The following is a 22,164-nucleotide window of genomic DNA, read 5'->3' as shown; positions in this document are numbered from 1 at the left end:
AAATGATCCGATTTGACTTGATTCAATCAGTTTGAATGGTCAAAATGGTTTTTTAACACCCCTGCGTGTTGATAAAAGCCAAGCCTACCACATGTTTGCATCGTTGAATCTATTTTAATACGTTTTTTATATTAGATATGTAACAAGGACACCAAACAACAACGGGTCCATAGCTCAGTGGTAGAGCAATTGACTGCAGATCAATAGGTCACCGGTTCGAACCCGGTTGGGCCCTTAAACCATTAATCTTTTTTAATCCCAAAAATATTATTGTCTTCATTTATATATTATTAACAAGGAAGTTAAACACCATCGGGTCCATAGCTCAGTGGTAGAGCAATTGACTGCAGATCAATAGGTCACCGGTTCGAACCCGGTTGGGCCCTTAGTTATTTTATCTTTTTTAATCCCCACAAATATTATTTGTATCCTCTTATATATTTATGTAAAAAGGATGACAAACAACAACGGGTCCATAGCTCAGTGGTAGAGCAATTGACTGCAGATCAATAGGTCACCGGTTCGAACCCGGTTGGGCCCTTAAATTGGGAATTTTTTATTCTCCCAAAAATAACATACTTTTTCAAAAGTAAAAGATGGTAATTATGGTTTGCAATAACATCCAATTTAGTCTATTTCTCTAAAATCCATTAATGAGAGACATCTTCATTATTCTGTTGATTTTTTGTCTTTTATCCAATCAAATTTGTAGTTTTCTCTATAAAAATTACATCATAAAGGAACCAACATTGGGTTAGTTCCTATTTTAAATAACAAATTTTAAAAATCTTCATTTTAGTTGAAATGGCTTAACGAAGGATAAGTGAGGGATTCTGAATTATTTTATATAGCCATTTTGGTTTAATGGCTTGATGATTAAGCCATAAAGAAACACTCCAACCCAAAGCATTAAGCTAATTAAGCTATAACTCATGATCCATAAAATTCCTTGATATTGTAAGGACATTTTAGGTATTTACTGATAATCAAACTTTTTAATTGAACGACTACAATTATTTTAGAACAGAACAAGTAACATAAAGATGGTTCGTGGTTCAACGCAATCAAACCCAACCCGACCCGACCCGTATGTTATGAAACCGAACCAAGAGAATAAACAATAAACCTTTTTGTACACAAACTAGAGTCAACCGAGTTCTTGCTTTACATTCAAATCTTCAACAAAAGAATGCAATTTTTCTATTCCCAGTAACACAAATTACTCATAATATATGAAAAAATGAAAACCCGAAATCGACAAAGAAAAAAGGGCAAAATCTTCACTTTCTCGGATCGTTATGAAGGCGGTGCGTTTGACCATCCAGTCAAAGTCAAACATTTCAAGTCGACGAGAAATGGCAGAGATTTACATCAAAAGATATCACAGACCGTTGGTGGAGGCTGCGGTTCTCTTGGCTTCAAGCGTTGCACCCTCCTTGAGGGCGGCATGGGCTTCGTTTTCCATTTTGAGGGCGAAAAGCGAGGCAGCTTGTAGATACAATGCAATGTGCCAAACGGGCGAGATGACTTGAGCCTGCATTGCATCACTCAATGCTTCCTGAGCCATGTCGTTCATGAGGTACGATAAACTACGTCGAGCAAAGACGGTTGGCGACACCATCGGTCCGTGCTCGACAAACTGCACAAACCCGATGAAAAAGACATGGCATTTCCACGATTAGATAATATCTCATTCTGGTTGAATCGTTTTAGCAACTGGCTACAGACATGACTAAAAGCCGCCGCGAGAGGAGAGACAATCTTTCATGAGAGAGGGACGACGAGCGAGTGAGAGAAGTGGCTATTTTCTCCCACGGGTTATTCTTGATCTTATTAGATGTCACGTACTAAAGGGCGTTTTAGACATTTGACTAATAGTTAAATACAGTGTGACTTGTAGAGAACATGGAGATAATGCACATTCTCCCATTATCGGGTGGTGATTGAAAGGGTATTTTAGACATTTTACCAATAGACGGAACTTTTACGACATATCATATTTATTTGAAAACTTGCAAGAGAAAAGAACCTGAGAATAGCACTCTATTGCATCCTTGAAATCCTTGTGCCGGAACGCGGTATCGCCCTTTTTCTTCGAATTTAGCGATTCTTGCATTTGGTCGGTCCACATTTGAAACGAGAGCTGTAACCATAAATTATAAGAATAAGAATCAAGATCTTAAATTCAAAACAAACCACAAAAAACCCGCCCTCTTCGTTTCGCCTATTCTCCGACCATGTCATAGGTTCCATCTTAATCTGCCCTCATGACGTCATGGAAACCGGACCCACAAATCAAGGAGAAGATTCGAACCTTTGACTTTTCATGTTTGACCTTTATCCATGAACCCCCTTAAAGTTTGTGGGTCCAATTTCATGGGTCCCACTTTTCATAAAAGGGACCCATGAAACCTGAACAAGAAGTGGACGCACATCGTTTCTAGAATGTCTTTTTCTAATAATAAATAGAAAAAGGCAAACATTTAGACAACAAAAAAGTCTATGCTAACGAAGGAACGTCGATCCTAGGTGTTGAAACTATGAATCGAGATACTCGAGAGTATATGAAAAACCTCGTTTGTTTGCCCTTCGTCGTCTTTATACGAAATTGTTTCTAGAATTTCATGTATTGCAGTCAAATCCATTCTCAAGCAAGCTTCACCAAGTGGCGATCGAGGTGAGAATGAAGTCGTTGCCGGGATGCCCATCAGCACGTACGACGGAACCTATAAATCAATGACATAAACTATGTGATAATAAGCTCATATTTTCCATAAATGCTCTGAAAGTACTAGGTTTTTTTTTCGGTAAATGGTCCCCAACAAAATGTTCCATGGGAAAGGGGATAAGAATTACGAGTGAAAGCGGTTTCGGTTTGGACTATGGATCTAAACCACCACATGAACCGTGTTAATTGGTTGCAAATTTTCTTAACCGAAACAAACTGAGATGCCAAAGCTTGAGAACCAAACCTATCAACTAACCTCGGTTTCCTTTTGAAGAGCAGTCAAGGCAACTACTAGTGATTTTGGATTTGGCCGTTCTCGGGGTTCATACTGCAAACAACGAGAAGCCAAACGCACCAACTCGGTTCCATCATCGTTAGAAAATTGTCCTTCCAAGCATGAATCCGTAAGCATTTGAAGGTTCCGATCCCTTATCAAGTCAAGAGCCTGGAATCATAAACCAAACATTATATATATATATGCTCAAACATGTATACATACACAACCTTTCCACCTTGGTGCACCAAGGTTCCTCGGCTGCTTGGAGTTTTGAGGAGTCTTGGTGCACCGGTTACCGGTATATCCCAACTTCCATGGTGGTCAACGGTTCAAGCCTCATAAAGACTTGAACCGTGACTCGACTTGTCACAAATACATACATTGGGTGCACACACACACACACATATATGTACACATACGAAGAGAACAGAGACATATTCTTACATGACTTGGAGGAATGTGTTTCCCGCTGAGAAGATCAAGCAAAAGAGTCCCAAAGCTATATATCACACTTTCGGGTGTCACTCTTCCTACGGAACGAAAACATATTTCCAAATAAAACGTCACAACAACAAACTTGAAGAATTTGGGTCAAATATAAAAGTTAAATATCGGGCCTTTTGACCTCAAAGTCAAAATGCATCTCCACGCGGCATAACGAAAAATTGTAATGAAACAAGAATACACGGTTCTAAAAAGCTCGAGGGTCGTAAACGATAGATAGATTATAGCATCAAAACTACGGACTTCAATGAATTCATTTTAAAGTAAACATCGATCCCTTCGACCTCTGAAGTCAAAACGCATCTTTATCTTGTAACGTTATTAGAAGTATACTGAAACAAGAATGTACCGGTTCTCAAATACTCGGGGGGAGTAAATGCAAGATTCGTGCTATAGCTTTTCCCATCCCGACTATTCTTCATCAGACCAAAGCACGAAAGTCTAGGATTACCTTCCTGCAAAAATTCTAATGCATGAATACCGACATCCAAATTCAAAAACCGGGAAATAAATTGAAACTATAATTGATTTCATAAATTTCACCTCATCAAACAAAATTCTGTAGGCATTGAGATCGTGATAAAGAGCACGGCCTTTACTTGTACAATATTCAAGAGCTTCGGCTAGATGTAAGACCACACGTAACCTCATTGCCCATTTCATCGGCTGCGACTCCCCTGAATCAACACAGATTTATATTAAGTCGCTCATAATAAACCTAACAAACCCAGTATATCCCACACAGAGGTAGGGTCCCAGAGGGGTCAAGACATACGCTCATAACATCGAAGGTAAAGCCACAAAAAAGTGAGCGACTTTTTGAACTATTTGGCTTTCCATTAACTAACCATCATTGTAAAAACCTCGATAAGACACTATTGTCTGAAAAAGTTGGCGATTTTGAACAATTTATAGAAAAGTAAATGCAAAAGAAGATCGTTGTACTTGGCCTTTTGTCTAGAATCTCTAATGCTTCAGAAAAGACACGGCGAGAATAACAAAAGAAAGAATGCTTACAGTGAAAAAGATGTTTTGCAAGCGTATTATTGGGCAAATACTCGGACACAAGTAGCCGCTCATCATGTTCGCAACAGCAACCAAGAAGATTTGCCAGCCTCACATTACGGAGTTGACCAACAGATTTTGCTTCTTCCTGATGTTTTGAAAGATGAATTATCACGTATTTAGGATCAATACGAGAAATCTTGATTAAAAACAGTGACGATATTATGTCCCAATCATGGGATATAACACGATAAGGTCCATATCTTGTATATTCTTCTTATAAGAGGGACAGAGGTCAAGTTAAAATGGAACCATAAACATTTTGAGATCCCAGGAACCAACTATTCATGATGAATATCATGATATTCATATAATATACATGAATATTTTAGGATTATTCATTATGAATAATTCATGAAATAGTCTATTCTTAGGTTCTCGTTTGAACTTTCACCGTAGGGACAGTCTTCAATTTACAAATGTACTGCAGAATTCACATAATATAACAAAACTCTAGCAAAGACAGTGAATTCCATACCAAAAACTGTCGGGAATCAGGCCAAGCCGATCGGTTAAAGCGCTTAACCGCTATCCTCACTTGATTCTCGAGTTTCCCTTTATAAACGACATTCGGAGCCTTCTCACCATGCTCAGATACAATGTTTTCAACAGCAAAACCAGATGTTGCATTTTTAAGTTGCTCAAAGGTGAATTCTTTGAACACAGGCAAGTTACCAACTTCCTCTTCATTCCCTACGCCAAAAAATGGCAAATTTAATCAGATTTCGTTTCAAGTTATCGAAATAATTCCTAAAACTGATCGAAAACAGAACTCAAACCCACTTATAAATAAGCATTTAAATGATATCTCATGTTACACATACCACCATTAGGATCTTCAAGAATCGATGCCTTATTTGGTGAAACCAAACATGGAATGAGCTTGGTGCAAAACGAACCCATGTTGCCAAAAGTAAACAAGACCTAAATTTTGACAACAGAACACAAAAATCCATCAAATTTCAAGATCAAAATCACAAAATTGAACGAGTTTTAGACGATTTCCAACCGGCGTTTTTGCAAGATAAGAACCCTAAAACATTTGAGTAAATTCACTCAAATTCCAATCATGGGTTCAAATTCTAGATTGGAAACATGTTTGATCAGCATTAACACAACATCAATTGCAAATACAGAAAGATTTCCACCTCAGATTTAAACATGCAAGAGGATCTTGAATTTGTAAAGAAACCCAAAAACAACTTTTGGGGTTTTTTTGCTGATTAAAGTAGAACACATGAAAACCAACCTAATTTAACATACACAGAATCAATCTTTGAAGCAAAAAGGGACAAAACCCCAAAAAGGGAGAACCAAAAATCTTACCCTTTTATTGAACAAAATTTTCTTGTGTGTTCTTCTAGTCAACAAGTGAAAAGCAAGAAAGTCAAATTTCTCTTTATGATTCTGCACAGAAGAACCCTAACTGGTGGCTTAAAACCTCTTCAAAAGTCAAAATTAAACCCCCTTTTTCTAGATCAAATCAAATCAAATCAAAAGAACTAATCTAAACCCCAATTTTTGGTTCCCACAAGATCCACATTTTCGCATCGAGTACCAAGATTGCCCCTCCCCACACACACACACACACACACACACACAATCAAGATTACCCACTTCACAAAGACTCAGAAATTTTTGTGCTTTTAGGAAACAGCAAATTGCAGAAATGGGTTTATGGGGTATATAAAAAGGGTTCTTGAAGAAAAAAATAAGCCCAATTTTAAGATCCTAGATTGATATGTGCAGAACACACATTTGAGCTGAATAGAGAGAGAGAGAGAGAGATAGAGAGAGAGATTGTTATTATATCTTGGCTGAGATCTTTATAATCTTCTTGGAAGTGAGTAGGAATGCAGTTAGGCTTTTTATAGTTTGTAACATGACAGACATATTTTAATTAATTCATTTAATAATCACCTCTTTTAAATTATTTCAATAGATGCTCTCTTCAATGTGTTCATCTTTAAAAAGTATAAAATTGTTTGATTACTTATTTAATATTTTTGTAATAAAAATAAAATAAAAAATTTAGAGTAAATTATATTAGTGGTCCCTTCGTTTGTTTAAAATTTTGGATTTGATCCTTAAAACAAACTATTTATACTGATGGTTTTTAACTTTTTATTTTCATAACATTCATGGTTCTTTGACTTAACGGTGTTAACTTTCTACAATTGAGATGCAAAATTTGTTTGTATATACTAAATTTTAGAGTGAAATATATTGGATTTATTTAGTTTGATTTTATTTTATTTTGTGTTTTTTTATGATAAGTTGTGTTTGTTTAATTTAATTAAAAGTAAGATTTCATAAATAATTTAGAAGTTGTTTATTTATCTCTTAATAGTTTTATTAAGATGCAATTTTTAAATAGTTAAAAGGTGAATCTTGTTTGGGCTTTAGCAAAAAAAAATTGTATTTTAATGGTTCTAAAACTCTTTGAATGAATTTGTATCTTGGACCTTTCTTAACCATTTAGCGCCATAATTTCATTCTGAACATTATCAAACAATTATATTTCATTTTGTATTACATCATAAGAGCCTTTTAACCAGTATACACTTAATCATTCAACAACTATCAAACAGTCTCTAACTTATCTAAAATTTGACTTTAGTTTGTAGAATAAATATACGAAAATGATGCAAAGTTATTTCATTTTGAGATTGTAAGCATGTGTAATTCAAATATATATATATATATATGGTTGGATTCACGTGAGATCAATGGTTTTTCGTGAGACCCGTAAGACCAATTTATGTTCATTGATCAACTTTATAAGTTAATGATCTAATGGTCTAAAGTTGTATGGTGACAATTTTGTAATTATTGAGAAGTTTCGTGGCGTTTATGAATGTTCAAATCTAACGATTGTAAATCTAATTCAAGGGTTGAGAATTAGTCTTACGGGTGTCACGAAAAACTATTGGTCTCATATGATCCCAAGTATATATATATATATATGTGTGTGTGTGTGTGTGTGTGTGTATTTATGTAAATGTAAAGAAATCCAAGTCTCATTCTTGTATTAAACTAAACTCTATGATTAAGCATAAGTAAAAAAGATATATGTTTAGCATGTAACTACATAGAAAAACATAAAGCAGACATTTAAAAGACATCATCATTGGATAAATATACATTGTAAAATTATAATTATTCTTTACTATTATTTCTATTTAAAATAACTTTATCATGATTAACAAATTTGATCAAGATTTGGAAGAAAAATAAAATAAAAATGATTAATGTTTTATTAAAATTACACTTGATTTTAACTCAAAATTTTATTATTATTACATATCTACAAAACTTGAACTTTGCTGATCTGGAATGGAGCCAGGATGGGATATCTCTCGTCCAGTCGTCCTTGACCCTGATTAATGATAATAATAACTATGCATATATATATATAGAGAGAGAGAGGGAGGACGTTTCAAATGCAACTCATCACATTTGTATAATCAATGTAACCCAATCAATTAAAATATTTATGGAAATAATGAGAGTTCATTTATTATGATTTAAATATTTATGAAAGATGACTAGAGTTCATTAATTATGATCAATTTTTATAGTAGGAAAATAATCAAAACTTTTATGAAATCATATATTAATCTAATTAAATGGACGATTGAGATTGAGTTGTATTGGTTGTACAAATTTAAAGGGTTGTATAATAACTCTCTCTCTCTCTCACACATATATATATATATATATGTATGTATATAATTATTAGAAATGAGAAACTCAATAAGTATATCAAAATTTGATGACGTAAGCTTGTAAAAGAAATTATGTTATCGGTTTGATTATTGGCCGGAGAATTTTGGTGATAACAACACAGTACAAGATTTTAGTTATCAGGTATATTAATTGATATATATGTATATTTAAACTAGATTTGTTTGGTGTTATTCTTGTATAAATTAATTAATTATAAGATTATAAATTACAAGAAAATAAAAGTCAAATATAATTATTACAGAAATCAATCACTTAATAAAAGGAGAGAGAGAGAGATGGTCAAATTGCATTGTGCGATGAGAAGGAGTATGATTCCAAAAGTCCCCACATCCAACACACAACTTCTGTCTTCATCATTTCCTCTCTTTTTTTTTTAAAATATTAATAAAAATATTCAACTATAAATTAGATTTATAACAAGTAAATAGAAAAATCTTATGAATTTAAATCAAAATTAAGAAAATTAAACAAACCGAATAAATCAATAAAAACCATGTTTTTGAGCTTATTAAAAAAAACTAACTTAAAGTTTTTAGGCTAATATAAAAAAAAAACTTGTTATCTATACTATATTATAAAGCATTTGACAAAAACTTTTAAAAATTATTTTTTATGTACGAAGTTAATTTATTGATGCATATTACTTAAAATTCAAGATTACAAGTAAATTGTGCGCAAGTACAATTTATAAAAGCTTCATGTTTGAATTCGTGTAACTAACTGCAGATAAACATAATCAAATAGAGGATAAATATCTCATTTTAAAATATAAAAAATCTAAAATACAATTAGGATAATTATTGAGTTCTAACAAAATAATTAATTATTATCCTTATCACAAATTATATTATTAAACTAAATATAAATTACTTTGTTATTGAACCTACATTAAATTATAATAAAAGGTTGAATTAAAAAATTACACAAAAAAATGAAAAAATTTAAGTAGTTAATTTGATACTAATATTGATATATTTTTGTCAATTCTTATGATATCTTCAAATTTATATTTTAATCAAAAATAAAAACAGTATCGCTTATTATAACATCAACCGAGAGTCCGAGATAAAGAATAAAACAAAATATTAAAATCAAGATGTATCTCGTTGCATTGCGCAAATACCCTTCTAGTACTTTTTTAAAAGAAAAAATTTTAACAGTCGGTTTATATGTATAATGAAATAATTGTTGGGTATGTTTTAGGGGTTGTTTACTAAACACTTAGCGGATAAATTTCTTTATCGGATGAACATGAGAAGGGCCACGAATCTTACCGGGTAAGAGAAATAAGAATGATGGTGAGTCTTACCCAGTAAGTGAGGATGACAACTCTTACTCAGGTAAGCGTTTATCCAATAAATTGTTGCATTCGATATGTTTTGATGTACTAAAATCTTGCGCATCAAAATAAATCATAGTGTTGACTCCTGTCGGTAAGCGCTTATCGGGTAAGCAATTGGATAAACGACCTCTTATTAAAAATATATGTCACCAACAAGAAAATAGCATGAATTTTGTATAATATTTGAAATAAATATTTTCAGAGTGGTTGAGATTTATGATATATTGTAATTAATAGTTTCATATGAAAAAAGTCAATGTGAAAATTGGGCTAACAACATCATCAATAAATGATTTGTGTATTTAATTTCTTGTGTTCCACAAGACATGATGAAAGGGAAATAATATTTGTGTCGTTTCAAATATATAATATTATATATCGTAAAATATGTATAACAATTTTATTAAGGAATGGCAGTTATTTTTCGTATGGTTTTTATATAATGAGGTCAGATAGGTACTTATATATAAGGTTTAGAGGGTGTTTGGGATTACGGATAAAAATAACTTATTGATTTATTCTGGTGTGACACCAGTAAGAAACACTTTTGCTAATCATGGCAAGACTAGTTGTCATCGCTTACCGGATAAGACTTTTGATCCTTACCTCGCTCTTAGCGGGTAAGTTTTTTGGTTATTGTCCATATTTATCCGGTAAGATAATTTGACTTGGTAAGCACTTATTCGAATAAGCATTTAATAAACGGTACACAACAGTGTTTATAAGTGTTTTTTCTCATAATAACAAAATATGTGTGTATATATGATGTGTTCATCGCTTGTTTGCATACACACTCACATGTACATTTCCTTTTCTTTTCGAAATTCGAGAACACGGCGTTGGAGAAACATTAAGGTGCCGTTTACCAAATGCTTACCCGGGTAAGCGCTTACCAAGTCACTTTACTTTACCGGATGAATATGGCAAAGACTAAAAGAATCGAGAGTCTTACCCTATAAATGAGGACGAAAACTCTTAGGTTAGCGCTGACCGGGATAAGTTGTTGTATACAATACGTTTTGATGAATAAAATCTTACCTGGTAAGTAAGTGATAGTGTTGAATTTTACCGATAAGTGCTTACCGGGTAAGTGATTAAGTAAACGGCCCCTAAAACTTATCAAAGGAAAATAAGAATATAAAATGAAGTAGAAGGAAAGCAAGAAGAAAATCAAAGTTGGTCCTTTTGTACCATATGATATGAGTAGACACTTTGGCCCCTCAAAAAGATTGCTTGGACCAAGTCAAACACGCTCGCTTTATAACATGAGTAAATAAGTAGAGAACCTTGCATGCTACTTAGCTTTCAGGAAGCATATTTTCAAAACTAACCTGCAAATGCCCTCCTTTCTTAAACACTGGTCCCATTTCTGTCACTACTATTTTTATCACAAAAAAACCTAATACAACGCTTTTTCAGGTACTAAATAACTCAATATTACAATTTAAAACCCGAAAATAACTTCTAAAATATTCCCTGCAACGGACCCGGTGACGAACCAACTTCATTCCGGCTTCTGGGCATGTTCCAAAACACACTTAAAACCCACTTGCTTTAGGGGTGCTTTAAGTTGATGGGGTGAGTTTTCATTTAAAACCTACGGATGTCTTTCGGTGGCTTGAAGTTGACGGGATGAGTTTCAGGGGTTGCGTTTTCGTCTTCTTTCCACATTTTGATCGTTTTGTCGGCTTCACATGTAATGAGCCTCGAGCCTGTTATGTCGTAAGATAATGCGTAAATTCCAGCCTCGCTATCCAGTGAACCTGAAAAATGAAATACAAGATTTGGATACTCTATACATGCAAAAGTAAATGATTGATATATGAAAGGATGATATAAAAGAACACGTACCAGGTTGAACGATTGTTTGAGATTGTTGAAAACTATGACCGCTTTTCCAGTCCCAGAACCACAAACTCCCATTATCGCCTTTCATCAAAAAGATTATATATGTTCGATTAATCGAACACGTATTTGATCAAATAAAATTTTGTATATTTCAAAAATGCAGTCATTAGCTTTGTAGTTCTAACTATTTTCAAGACTTCCAACTCATCCGCACTCCTTTTTCCGTATATTCATGTTATATTATATGTTCTTTTTCTTAAATCAAGAAAAGAAATACATTAATGGAGGATAGATGCCAAAGTCATGTTACAACTTTACCGAGTTAACACGTGTGTGTGAAACGACGAGAAGTGGAACAAATTTCCAGCAGCAAGCATCAAATGGCAAGTTGTAAGTCACTTTTTCACATGATGCAAGAGTCAATGACTGCTACTCAAGATTTATGCAGTCACTGCTAACTATTTACTCCTCTTACACACACACATGCACACATACATACATATATATATATATATATATATTCACAATTATTAGCATACGACGATTGTAAAGAAACTCACCTCCTGTAGCCAACACACCCTCTTCATTGACTGTCATAGCATTAATTATGGTCTTTTGTTGGGAACTGCAGATGAAAAACAAGTGAATTAACTTGCTTAGAATTTGCTTTATATAAACAGATGACACAAGTATTGTTTTTCTATTTTTTTTTTATTTCAATCAAAATAATAAAGATGCTACACAAACAACATATCAATTATAAAATGCAGAGGGTAGCACCAAATAAGCAAAATTTTGTTTCTCAAGTGAGAGATAACCCACCAACCATATTAGGTCTTTAATTTTATGTTTACGAGCAAGTTCTAATATCAATTAGAAATTTGCATCCATTTATTTGTAAGAGCAATTTGGCTGCTAAAAAACAAACAAGTATGGCACCGAGCATGAGACCAAAGGAAAGCTAGAAAAGCAACAAATATCAACTGAAAGCCGAAGGGTAACAACTGATCATAACTACACAATTCTGGTAATATCTCGAGGGTAAGAACGAAAAACCACACCAGTACACGAAATAGATGGAAATCAACACAGTAAGCCACATGACGTTAAGTTGTTATGATCATCTATCAGCAATATGTAACCTCCTGATCCTATTTTCAACATGAATTCTTCTTGATAAGACACTTCTAACTGTCAAACATCGTAGGAGATATCTATCTAATTAAGCTTATCACACAGCCCACACAAAATACTACTCCATCCATCCTGACTTGGAATATAGTTTGATTGAAGTACGTATCTAATATACCCCCTCAATACTGACAAATAATAGATAAATATTTTAGACCAAAACAATTACTTCATGCTTCGTAATCGTCACTTAGCAGCAAAAATGTAATTTGAAACTTCTACAAAAAGAATATTGCATATACAATGGGACATCCTAAAAGAAAATTGTTGCATTTATATTGGTAAAACTTTTTGTTTAGGTAGGTAAACGGAAAACTCACAGCATATTGTGCAAAAAGTCTCCTCTTGGAAGGCTGAACTTTTTTATGTTGTCAGCTGATGCAGAAGCAAAACTATCCCTGCAATATCAAAAGACAAATTAGTTTTAAGGTCACAGGTAGACGTAAACAAAAATGACATGTTAACAAAAAATAAAATAGTTGGAATATGATATGAAATAAACCGATACGTACTCGGTAGGATGCTGGGCCAATGCACGCACTGATTTCTTATGATGGGTAAGAGTTGCCATTGTTCTACCTAGAAGAAGAGCGACCAGCTTAAATCCATATCAATGAAATAAGCATTCAACAAGCACAAGTTTAAATGAGAATCGTAAACATGTAGAGAGCCTAGGAACCAATTATTCATGATGAATATCCTGAAAAATGAAAATGCATGTATTCTTGCTGAATAATATTCATGAATATGTTAGGGTTATTCATCATGAATGGTTCATTAAATGGTTGGTTCCCAGGTTATCATTTGAACTTTCCCCGCCTTCAACATTAAAAAAGAAGTATTACCATATCTAAGATCCCAGAACTTAATGGTTGAATCATGGGAGCCGGTTACAACTTGAGGATCCTGGAAGAACATATACCATGTTAACCTTTTCAGCAATAAAAAAGCAGTAATCATGACAAACATCTCTAGATTCATTTTGAACATATTTTCTTCTTTGATGTACAAAATAAGTTTAAACAGTTTGATAAACAGAAACATCTGAGCCTATTAGGATTTCTTACCGTAGGTCGAGTAAAAACTGAACAAACTGTATTGTCATGACCAGATAGAGCATGAATTTGCATCTTGCTGCGAATGTCCCATACCTAAATTATTATGCCAAACGTTAAACTTCATAATTTTATAAATTAGCTATTCAATTGTCCTACCAAAAAAAGGAACAATGTTAAGCAGTTTAATTCCATACCCGGCAAACAGAATCACGACCCCCAGTAAGCAGAACATCAATAGTTGGATGAAGTGCTAAGCAATATACACCACTTAGATGGCCATGATATGACCGAATAACCTTTCAAAACAAAAAACAGAAATTTCAGAAAGCATACCCCATAATGATTACTTGTGCAGTTGCACATACAAAAAAAGAAAAGAAGCCAAAGAGTCATTGGCCCAACGGTACTCGGGTCACCGCTAGAGCCCACCGTCCCAGGAGGTCAAGGCATTCATACCTCACCAATGTTGAGTACGATTTCTGAGTATTCAATGTATAGATACTATATACTTTCAAAAAAAGGAGAAAAGAGAAGGAAAAGATGGATGAAGATCAGTGGATTTTATTTTGGTCAGTGATCAACCTTGTTCTGTTCTAGATCCCAGCATTTAACTTGTTTGTCATCACCAGCAGAGAACATGTAGGTGTGCCTAGTGCTAACAGCAAGGCCTGCAAAAATAGGATATTTGTTTCAGATGCAAAGTGGTTAGGATCAATGGCAACATGGTTAGTCAATTTCTTAATAAGCAAACAAGTAGTTAATTTAAAAAACCAAACCTCGAACTTGTTCTATATGCCCTGTGAGTGTCAACCTTAATCTTCCTGATCCCACATCCCAGATCTGTCCACAATCGATAAAACTCCTTTAATGACAGTCTAAGAAAATAATGATTCATAGATACAGAATTGTTGATGATTCATAAAACTGTAAACTCAAATTGGTGTTAGTTTTTACCAAACTAGAGGTAAATTGAGTGAAAATTTAGAGCAGTGAAACAAGTTTTAGTAGATGTTATATGAGTGGGATGTCAACGGATATTCAGAAATATGATTATAGTTTGCTTTCACGTTTATTTCATGCAGATATTATTTGTATCTATTTAAAATAGATACGTACACGATAATATATATCTGAATAGTAAATGGGTAAGAATATAGTAGTGCATTTAATCCACTTCACATCCACTCCATTTGCATATTTGCTAGATATATCCATTTAGATATTTGATATGACCGATGACAACTTGCCGACTACTTGCATGCCCAAGTGCAGATGGGCACACACACGAATACATGCACAGAATATCTATCTAAACATGTTATGTCTGATTAAAGCACTTCTATTATCAATATGTCGTTGATCTAATGTTGGAAAATGTTCCATAGTTCCAAGATTATTGATTAGCTAGAAGTTGGCTGATATATATTTTTCAATGATCAATGAGAATTATCCTTGTAATTTAGGGCACATTCATAGTTCTGTTACTTGATCTCCTAAATGGCCCATATGTCAAAGGATATGCTTCCAGATATTTATGATGATGTATAATTTAACTTTGATAGTTATTTCTGATCCACCTAGTAAAGTGGTTTTATTTTCTACGAGGTTTATGCTAGGGTAGAAAGTGATGACCAACATCTCTGCTGGGACCTTCAATGGGTACAGATTAAAAAAAATGTCCAAACCCCCACACAAGTTTATGTAGAATGATTGAAGGTGTGATGCTAAGATTTCTAGAGAAAAGGTAAGCTCGTCGGTTGGAAACTAAGACATGATGTGTTCCGGAAATGAATTAGCAAGGTGAGAAGGGAACAACGTGGAAGTAATACCTGATGGATTTTGGGAGTGTGATCATGACTTCATTGCTATAAGTAATGAAGTGGCTTGATTACGATGGTATCAAACTAACACAGCCTAGAAGAGCAAATATCCAGGAATCTTGTGTAAGAGTCCCTGAGATAGAGTTCCGACTTCTAACTTTACTGGATCAAACAATAACCTAAGCCTTCTACCTTTTGGGTAGGCTAAAAAAGAAGAACAAATAATATACAAAATAAATAAAGGTATATAGGCTTTTTTTCACTTTTCCATCAAGCTTTCGACCAGCTCTTTCAACCTATTTCAGAGTTTACTTACCACAATCAAAGAAAAGACGAAAGCAGCTCTTGAAGAGACATGTTTACGTTGGTAACTTAATGTACCTACTCTTCTGGGACCATCAGAAACCTTAATCTTTAAGACAGCAAACGGTAACATAAATGACAATAATTGTAGTAGAAGGCTTACTATTTTGATACTGTTCGGTCGGAACCAGATTGCCACATGACATTACAGGAAAACCCAGGTAACCATGATTCCAGAACCATAATGGACAGAACAAAGTGAGTTGAGAACCATCAGATATTGGTGGAGTACCTTTAGCAATTGCACACATGTATGATGTACCCAGTCTAATAAACAAGCTCATAATCTTATGGTCAAAAAAGGCTTGTCTCCTTTTCAAAAAAACTCATACTCTTCTAAGGAATCACAATCTTAATAACCCATATATACAAAATTTACTGGAGCAAATAATATTTGTTCCCTAACATGCACTGAAAAGAATTATAATGATTACCTTGATCGTTCGATCAGCAGAGCCCGTGCAGAACCACTGATTACTTGGATCAAATGCGATAGATCTCACCCATCCCAAATGGCCACTGATGACCTACAGATATATTAGTTCAGTTTGATAGGCATAAACAAGACAACAAAAAGAATTAGACAACTACTTAGCTATGTATAAGGATAAAATATGCAAATTGTTGGTGTTCCATATAAATGTAAATAAGTAAATTCACAAAATATGAGATGCAAAGAAAAAACTAAGTGTGTTAAGCAGATGCGGATAACTGCAAACTGTCACCATCCTCTTCAAAAAGGCAAGAGATCTCTCATCCAGGAGATGATGAGATTCCAAGAGAGAAACCACTGGTGTCTTTACATTTAAGTACTAATAGACCATTAATCTACCCTGAAAGCACCAACTTATCATGAATAAAAAATTATGGTTACAAATATTTATGGTTAATGATACTTTATTGTTCAAGTGTACCTGGGCATTACTTATGCATGTATAATCTATTTATAGTCCTAAAATCTATTGTGCATGTCATGGAAATTCAAATAGAATCAACTAAGCAAGTATACACATAAAAACATACTCCCTTGTCCCAAAGTAAATGTCCACAGAGAAAAGGCACGCAGTTCTAGAAATGTGTAATCATTATACTCTTTTGATTAACTAAATAACAACTCTACCCTTAATAATAGAGGGAGTAATGAATTTCTCCATTTCATAATTAAGGGTGGAATTGGAAAGTAGGCACTTAATTTTCAAAGTACACTTATTTTGGGACAAACTAAAATAAAAATGTGGGACACTTATTTTGGGATGGAGGGAGTACTTTATATTATGCAAGCAGAAGTGGTATCTGATAATAGGATGCAAATATTGACATCCTATAGGCAAGTCATTCAAACAACCATAAATATAACTCACAGCTTCTAAATCCAGCTCATATAACATATACATTAAAATACAGAGGGTGAACCTCACCCATTTAAGTAGACATATAAAAAAATTCAAGCAGGAGTCCCTTGCACACTTAGAAGATCAAGGCTCTCACGAGAGGGTCATTGGCCCAGCGATACCCGGGTTACTGGTAGGCCCAGCCTCCCAAGAGGTCAAGGGTTCAAACCTCACCAATGGTGAGAAGTGTGCATGAGTATTTGCCATATATGAACATTATATACTGTAAAAATAAAAGATCAAGGTTCTCACTCTGTAGTTCTTCCATGGAGCATGCCATACAGGACGTGGCCACCTGCTAGGGATTCTCTCCATAAGGGCTGCAGTTGAGAGATTCCTACAAGAATCAAGTCAAGCCATTAAAACCACAAAGACGAGACTTCAAAGAGGTAGCAATTATAAAAGATGTTACAAAAGGGCTGATGTTAACAGGCAACCTCGTAGGATACAATAACAATTGAACTGAATGCATCAGGGCACATTTAATTCATGTTGGAAAGTAATGGCACATTGGCATATTTGAACATAGAGCTCTAATAGAACTACTACTGATCACAGCTAATGAAAAAAGAAATAAAAAGGAAAACCAGGTTTCAACAGTCTGTTGTATTGTAGCAACAGTAACATTGCATAATCTGAAATACTTCCAGCATTTATGATACGTCAAATAACATTTTCAAAGTATGGTGGAAGTATCATTAAAGGTTTTAAACGGCGCAATCGGGCCTCGAGGCGTAAGCCTCAAGGTGGTCCGAGGCGTAAGACAGAGGAGGAAATACATATACACCAAAATATGTGTATATACTACACAAATATAAACAATATATATTATACTAAATTACTAAGGGCGCTTGTTCAGTGAATCTTGACAGAAGAAAGAGTGAAACCGTGAGATAGGCTGAGAGGGTGTGAAAAAATTGGTTGCTTGGAGGAAGAGGAAGGGTCAAACCACACTTTTTGATTGAGAGTATTAAAATATTAAAAGTACACGCAGGGGCCAATGGGCTTTGACTTTTAGTTTTTTAAAATAAAAAGAGAAATTTATACTAGAGAGAAAAATTACTACTGCTGCCATAAAGCTTATAAAAAAGCCAAAAAAGCCATTACTAAAGCAGATCATCTGTCGCCTATGCCTCGACACCGCCTCAAGCCTCACTGAACCGCTCACTGAACCAAGGCATAAGCCTCGTCCAGGGTCCAAGAGGCGTCGCCTCAGGTGCAGTTTTGGGCCGCCTCGCCCCAAACGATTTTAAAACCATGTAATTACTAATTTACTATAGGAAGACTGACTAAAAAGCAGAAATTTTGAAGTTTAACCTTCATGATAGTAAACTACAAAATATGGAGAAAGAGACGAGCTTTCAATATATGTAAAAAGTACAAGCAAATCCAAACCTGTCTGAAGTCCCATGAACAGGAATGACGGCAGTACTTTTTCCAGTCAAGTTACCATCGCCTCTGTCAAACAGAAATTCACATAACCAATTCAGTTTCCAACTAAAAGTATTTTCTAGAAGAAGATCAAGGTAGCAACAAATGCTGGCAGCAGACACAATGGATTTTGTATCAGGTTCACGAACATTGGAATGAGGATATTGCTGCAGAACCATTAAAAAGAAAAATAATGCTTACGTGTTCTTTGGTTGAACAGGAGTAAGGGCTAAATCACTCTGAGTACCATTCTTCTTAGAGCTTTCAGTTCCTACAAATAAAGTTGGATAGAAGTCAAAAGATGAAACTCCTCATCCTGTTATAATCTAAAGGCATTTTTCAATTCTTCACTATCGTATCCATAAAATGTTATTTGATCGAGGTACACTTTGGTTTTCACTTTCACGGGAAGTTTCATTTCATAAGAAAAACTAAAAGGAACTGTTGTTGGGCATAGATTGGTCTTCAACATAAAAAGTTATATGCATGATATACAGTTTATATCTAAGTCAGTTCATCAGTCAATAACCAGGTTTAATTCCAAAGTAAAATGTTAGGTGAGCCAATCCCTCAAGGATGAAATTTGACTTCTCAAAATCTCCATCAGTAATGGCACTGTACTTTCGGGTTTTCATGCGTCCAAGTAAAGATATGTTCTGCTCATGCGAGGCAGATTTATTCCAAACAGGCACATATATGAAACTTTCGACAAATTTATTAGACCTACAGCTTCACAGGCTATAAACAATGTCTTATATTAGACCAAATACTGCCTTATATTGAACTAAAAATGTCTCAATATTGCAAGTAATTTTGTCTAATGCGAAGTTGAAGGTCTTTCCCTTTTATTTGGGAAATTGATCTTATGTTTGGAAGAAAACCTATTGGTTTAAATGAAGTTGACTTCATGTCTGCATTGGGCATAATGCTCTAGTTCAATAAATAGCAACCATCCTTAAGACTGACCATTGGTTACTCATAGAAGAGCAATCATAGGCTTAGCATACATTCTAATATCCTATGACTATTTATTTACAGTAAATAAAATTCAACAATCCAACACATGCAAAACAAGCTTAGATGCTTAGTATCAGGCGTTATTGCTGGATAAGAAAGATGTAAAATTACTGGTACCTGGTAGCACCAGAGCATTTGAGTTCGAAGGCTCAACTTGATTTTGCGAGGCATTTTTGGCAGGCTGGTTTGGAACGGTTTTTATTCCACCGTACTCAACATGTAGCTTCATCGTCACAAAAACACACACATAAACCCACATCATATACATAACAAGGTATTAAGCACAAACACAAGAAACAATAGTGCATGTTCCTTTCGTTCAGAAAAAGATGGATAATCCTTGACATCTAAATTCTGATATAACATCTAGTACTCCAAATTGAAATCAAAATGCATATTATTATAAATTAGATCAAATGTGGTTCAATGTGTAAATTTGTGCTACAGTTTAATGTGATTCTCAAACTTTTCTCTAAAATTTGAATGTTATATAACAAATTGGATGAAAAAAGTAGTTCGTTTGGACCCGAAATCAATTAAACTAATATGCATCAAAGAAACACAGCATGGTAAAGCATGCATACATGAAAGAATATATAGAGTGAAAATATAGAGAGCTACTAACCTTATGGCTCATACGTATCTTCTTGCTGTAGTGTATCAGGTAAAAAATGATTAGATCACATTATCGACATACTAGATGAGAATATGTACGTTCAGAAATCAAAATTAGGGTTTTAAACAAACCTCTCAAGGTCAGGAGGGGGCAATTGAGAATGAAGAGGAGAAAAGAGATCGAGAGCCCGTTTCAGGGATTTAAAGCTGAGCTTCTTCAGTGATTGTGGTTCCACTGGCAGTTCTGACTCCATTGTTGGCCCTGGCATCTTTGTGTGTGTTCGAAGAGACCCAGCAGATACCAAAAGAATGCAAAGGAAGTGGCAGCTCGAAGCAGCTGGAGAGGAAAATGTTGAAGTAAGGTTTGGCAAAATGTTGATCTTCTTGTGTATAGTCAGCAAATAATTTTATTCACTGAAATCAAAATCAGATCATTATCTAATTATCTTACTGTATTATACAGCTAGAGCTATAACCAAGGCCCAAGGCTATAAGTACCAGAAGCTTACAAGCGAGTGATGTGAATACCACTCGTAAACTTACACTAGCATGAGCAATATTTGGTAACAGCTAAAACATACCACTCGTAAACTTACACTAGCATGAGCAATATTTGGTAACAGCTAAAACCAGTCAAAAACTTGAGAGCACCCCTATTTCATCCTCATTGCCACTTCAAGATTCTACAATGGCTAACGCTTCTGGCAAATTACGGTTATACAGACACTTGCAGACCTTAAAACAATAATTTGAGATAGAAACCCTCGCAATGGGATATAAATCAGAAAGAGTTACAACTCTAAGTGAAACAGAAGTTCGAATATAAACAAAACAAAACCCTAAAACCGACAATTTGAGACCGAATATCAAAACAAAACCCTAAACACATGCGAACTCCGCGTCCAAGCTTGTAACATCTAATTTTTAAGAATATAGTAGGAAAACTAACACCATCTACTAATAACTACGGCATAAACGTCTAACTTCAACGGAGAACTTTCAAATATTTAGATAAAAAATTAAAAGAAGTTCAACTCGAAGATTTAGATTGGTTACCAGGAAGGACGATGGCGGCAGGTTAAGGCTGGAGGGCTGAGGAAGGCGATGCCGGTGGAAGGGGTACCGTATTTGAGGCTCTGAGCTTTGATTTGGGCAATTGATTCCGGTTATCTTGTTTATTTGGCTTTTTACTTGGAGATAAATTCACATCGCTACATATTCTTAGTGTTAGGAATTTTAAGGAATTTTAACTTTCATTGGTTTTATTGAAGAATATTTAAATATCATATAAGTTACATTTGATTTTTATATATTAATATAATCTGAATAAATAAGAGTTATGATTTCAATTACAGTTTATCGATGAAAAAAATTATATGACAATTTAAAATCCAACATATTTAAACAACTCAACACATGTGTTCGATTTACACCAAGAACAAAGAATCAAAAGATCGAGAACGAGATCGAGAGTTCTAGAGTAACTGAATGGGAGAACTTTTAATAACTCATGTGAATATCAGTTTGAATCTCATATTGGGGGATGGGGATAAGACATAAAGGTATAAGAGGGTGAATGCATGGGTGAAATGTGTCAAAAGTATCTTGAGAACATGAAAATAAAAGGTAATAATGTACATTGGTAACTTGTATTATATGTTATTTTAATTGTAGATTAAAAGATTTTAAGACTGAATGTATAAAGTAATAGTACTTGATCATTATGAGTTGTTTTTAAGACTTTTAAGACTTTGTGCATAAATT

At 34.3% G+C, this 22,164-nt stretch overlaps 2 protein-coding genes and 3 non-coding genes across 6 annotated transcripts; 3 read left to right on the top strand and 2 right to left on the bottom strand.

Annotated features, from left to right (window-relative positions):
* The first annotated feature begins 163 nt into the window (after positions 1-163).
* TRNAC-GCA lies at positions 164-235 on the top strand. Its single transcript has one exon. It is a non-coding gene; the product is annotated as a tRNA-Cys (tRNA).
* Positions 236-314: 79 nt separating this feature from the next.
* Positions 315-386, top strand: TRNAC-GCA. Its single transcript has one exon. It is a non-coding gene; the product is annotated as a tRNA-Cys (tRNA).
* Positions 387-469: 83 nt separating this feature from the next.
* TRNAC-GCA lies at positions 470-541 on the top strand. The gene has a single exon. It is a non-coding gene; the product is annotated as a tRNA-Cys (tRNA).
* Positions 542-1,142: 601 nt separating this feature from the next.
* On the bottom strand, positions 1,143-6,090 carry LOC112522595 (serine/threonine-protein kinase BSK7-like). Its single transcript, XM_025131828.1, has 11 exons — positions 5,901-6,090; positions 5,399-5,498; positions 5,053-5,267; positions 4,527-4,662; positions 4,053-4,186; positions 3,859-3,964; positions 3,450-3,535; positions 2,985-3,173; positions 2,574-2,726; positions 2,030-2,143; positions 1,143-1,639 (listed from the first exon to the last, which is right to left on the bottom strand). Exons 2-11 carry the CDS (start codon positions 5,475-5,477, stop codon positions 1,382-1,384), a joined length of 1,470 nt encoding a protein of 489 aa, XP_024987596.1. The 5' UTR covers positions 5,478-5,498; positions 5,901-6,090; the 3' UTR covers positions 1,143-1,381.
* Positions 6,091-10,902: 4,812 nt separating this feature from the next.
* Positions 10,903-21,542, bottom strand: LOC112522660 (protein pleiotropic regulatory locus 1). 2 transcript variants are annotated; one of them, XM_025131933.1, is made up of 18 exons: positions 21,457-21,542; positions 20,533-20,737; positions 20,411-20,435; positions 19,903-20,008; positions 18,970-19,039; positions 18,733-18,795; positions 17,590-17,674; positions 16,381-16,473; positions 14,540-14,603; positions 14,346-14,431; positions 13,958-14,059; positions 13,773-13,856; positions 13,551-13,611; positions 13,218-13,284; positions 13,026-13,103; positions 12,075-12,139; positions 11,518-11,595; positions 10,903-11,429 (listed from the first exon to the last, which is right to left on the bottom strand). In XM_025131933.1, the coding sequence occupies exons 2-18, from the start codon at positions 20,667-20,669 to the stop codon at positions 11,257-11,259; spliced, it is 1,437 nt and encodes a 478-aa protein (XP_024987701.1). In that variant the 5' UTR covers positions 20,670-20,737; positions 21,457-21,542; the 3' UTR covers positions 10,903-11,256. The 2 variants fall into 2 exon arrangements, with proteins under 2 accessions (XP_024987701.1, XP_024987700.1); XM_025131932.1 differs by having other exon boundaries at positions 20,533-20,814; positions 21,457-21,534.
* Between the last annotated feature and the right edge of the window lie 622 nt (positions 21,543-22,164).

This window comes from Cynara cardunculus (assembly GCF_001531365.2).
Source record: "Cynara cardunculus var. scolymus isolate 2C chromosome LG 12, CcrdV1, whole genome shotgun sequence".
Classification (NCBI taxonomy): Eukaryota; Viridiplantae; Streptophyta; class Magnoliopsida; order Asterales; family Asteraceae; genus Cynara; species Cynara cardunculus.
This window is presented reverse-complemented; position numbering and strand designations above follow the sequence as displayed.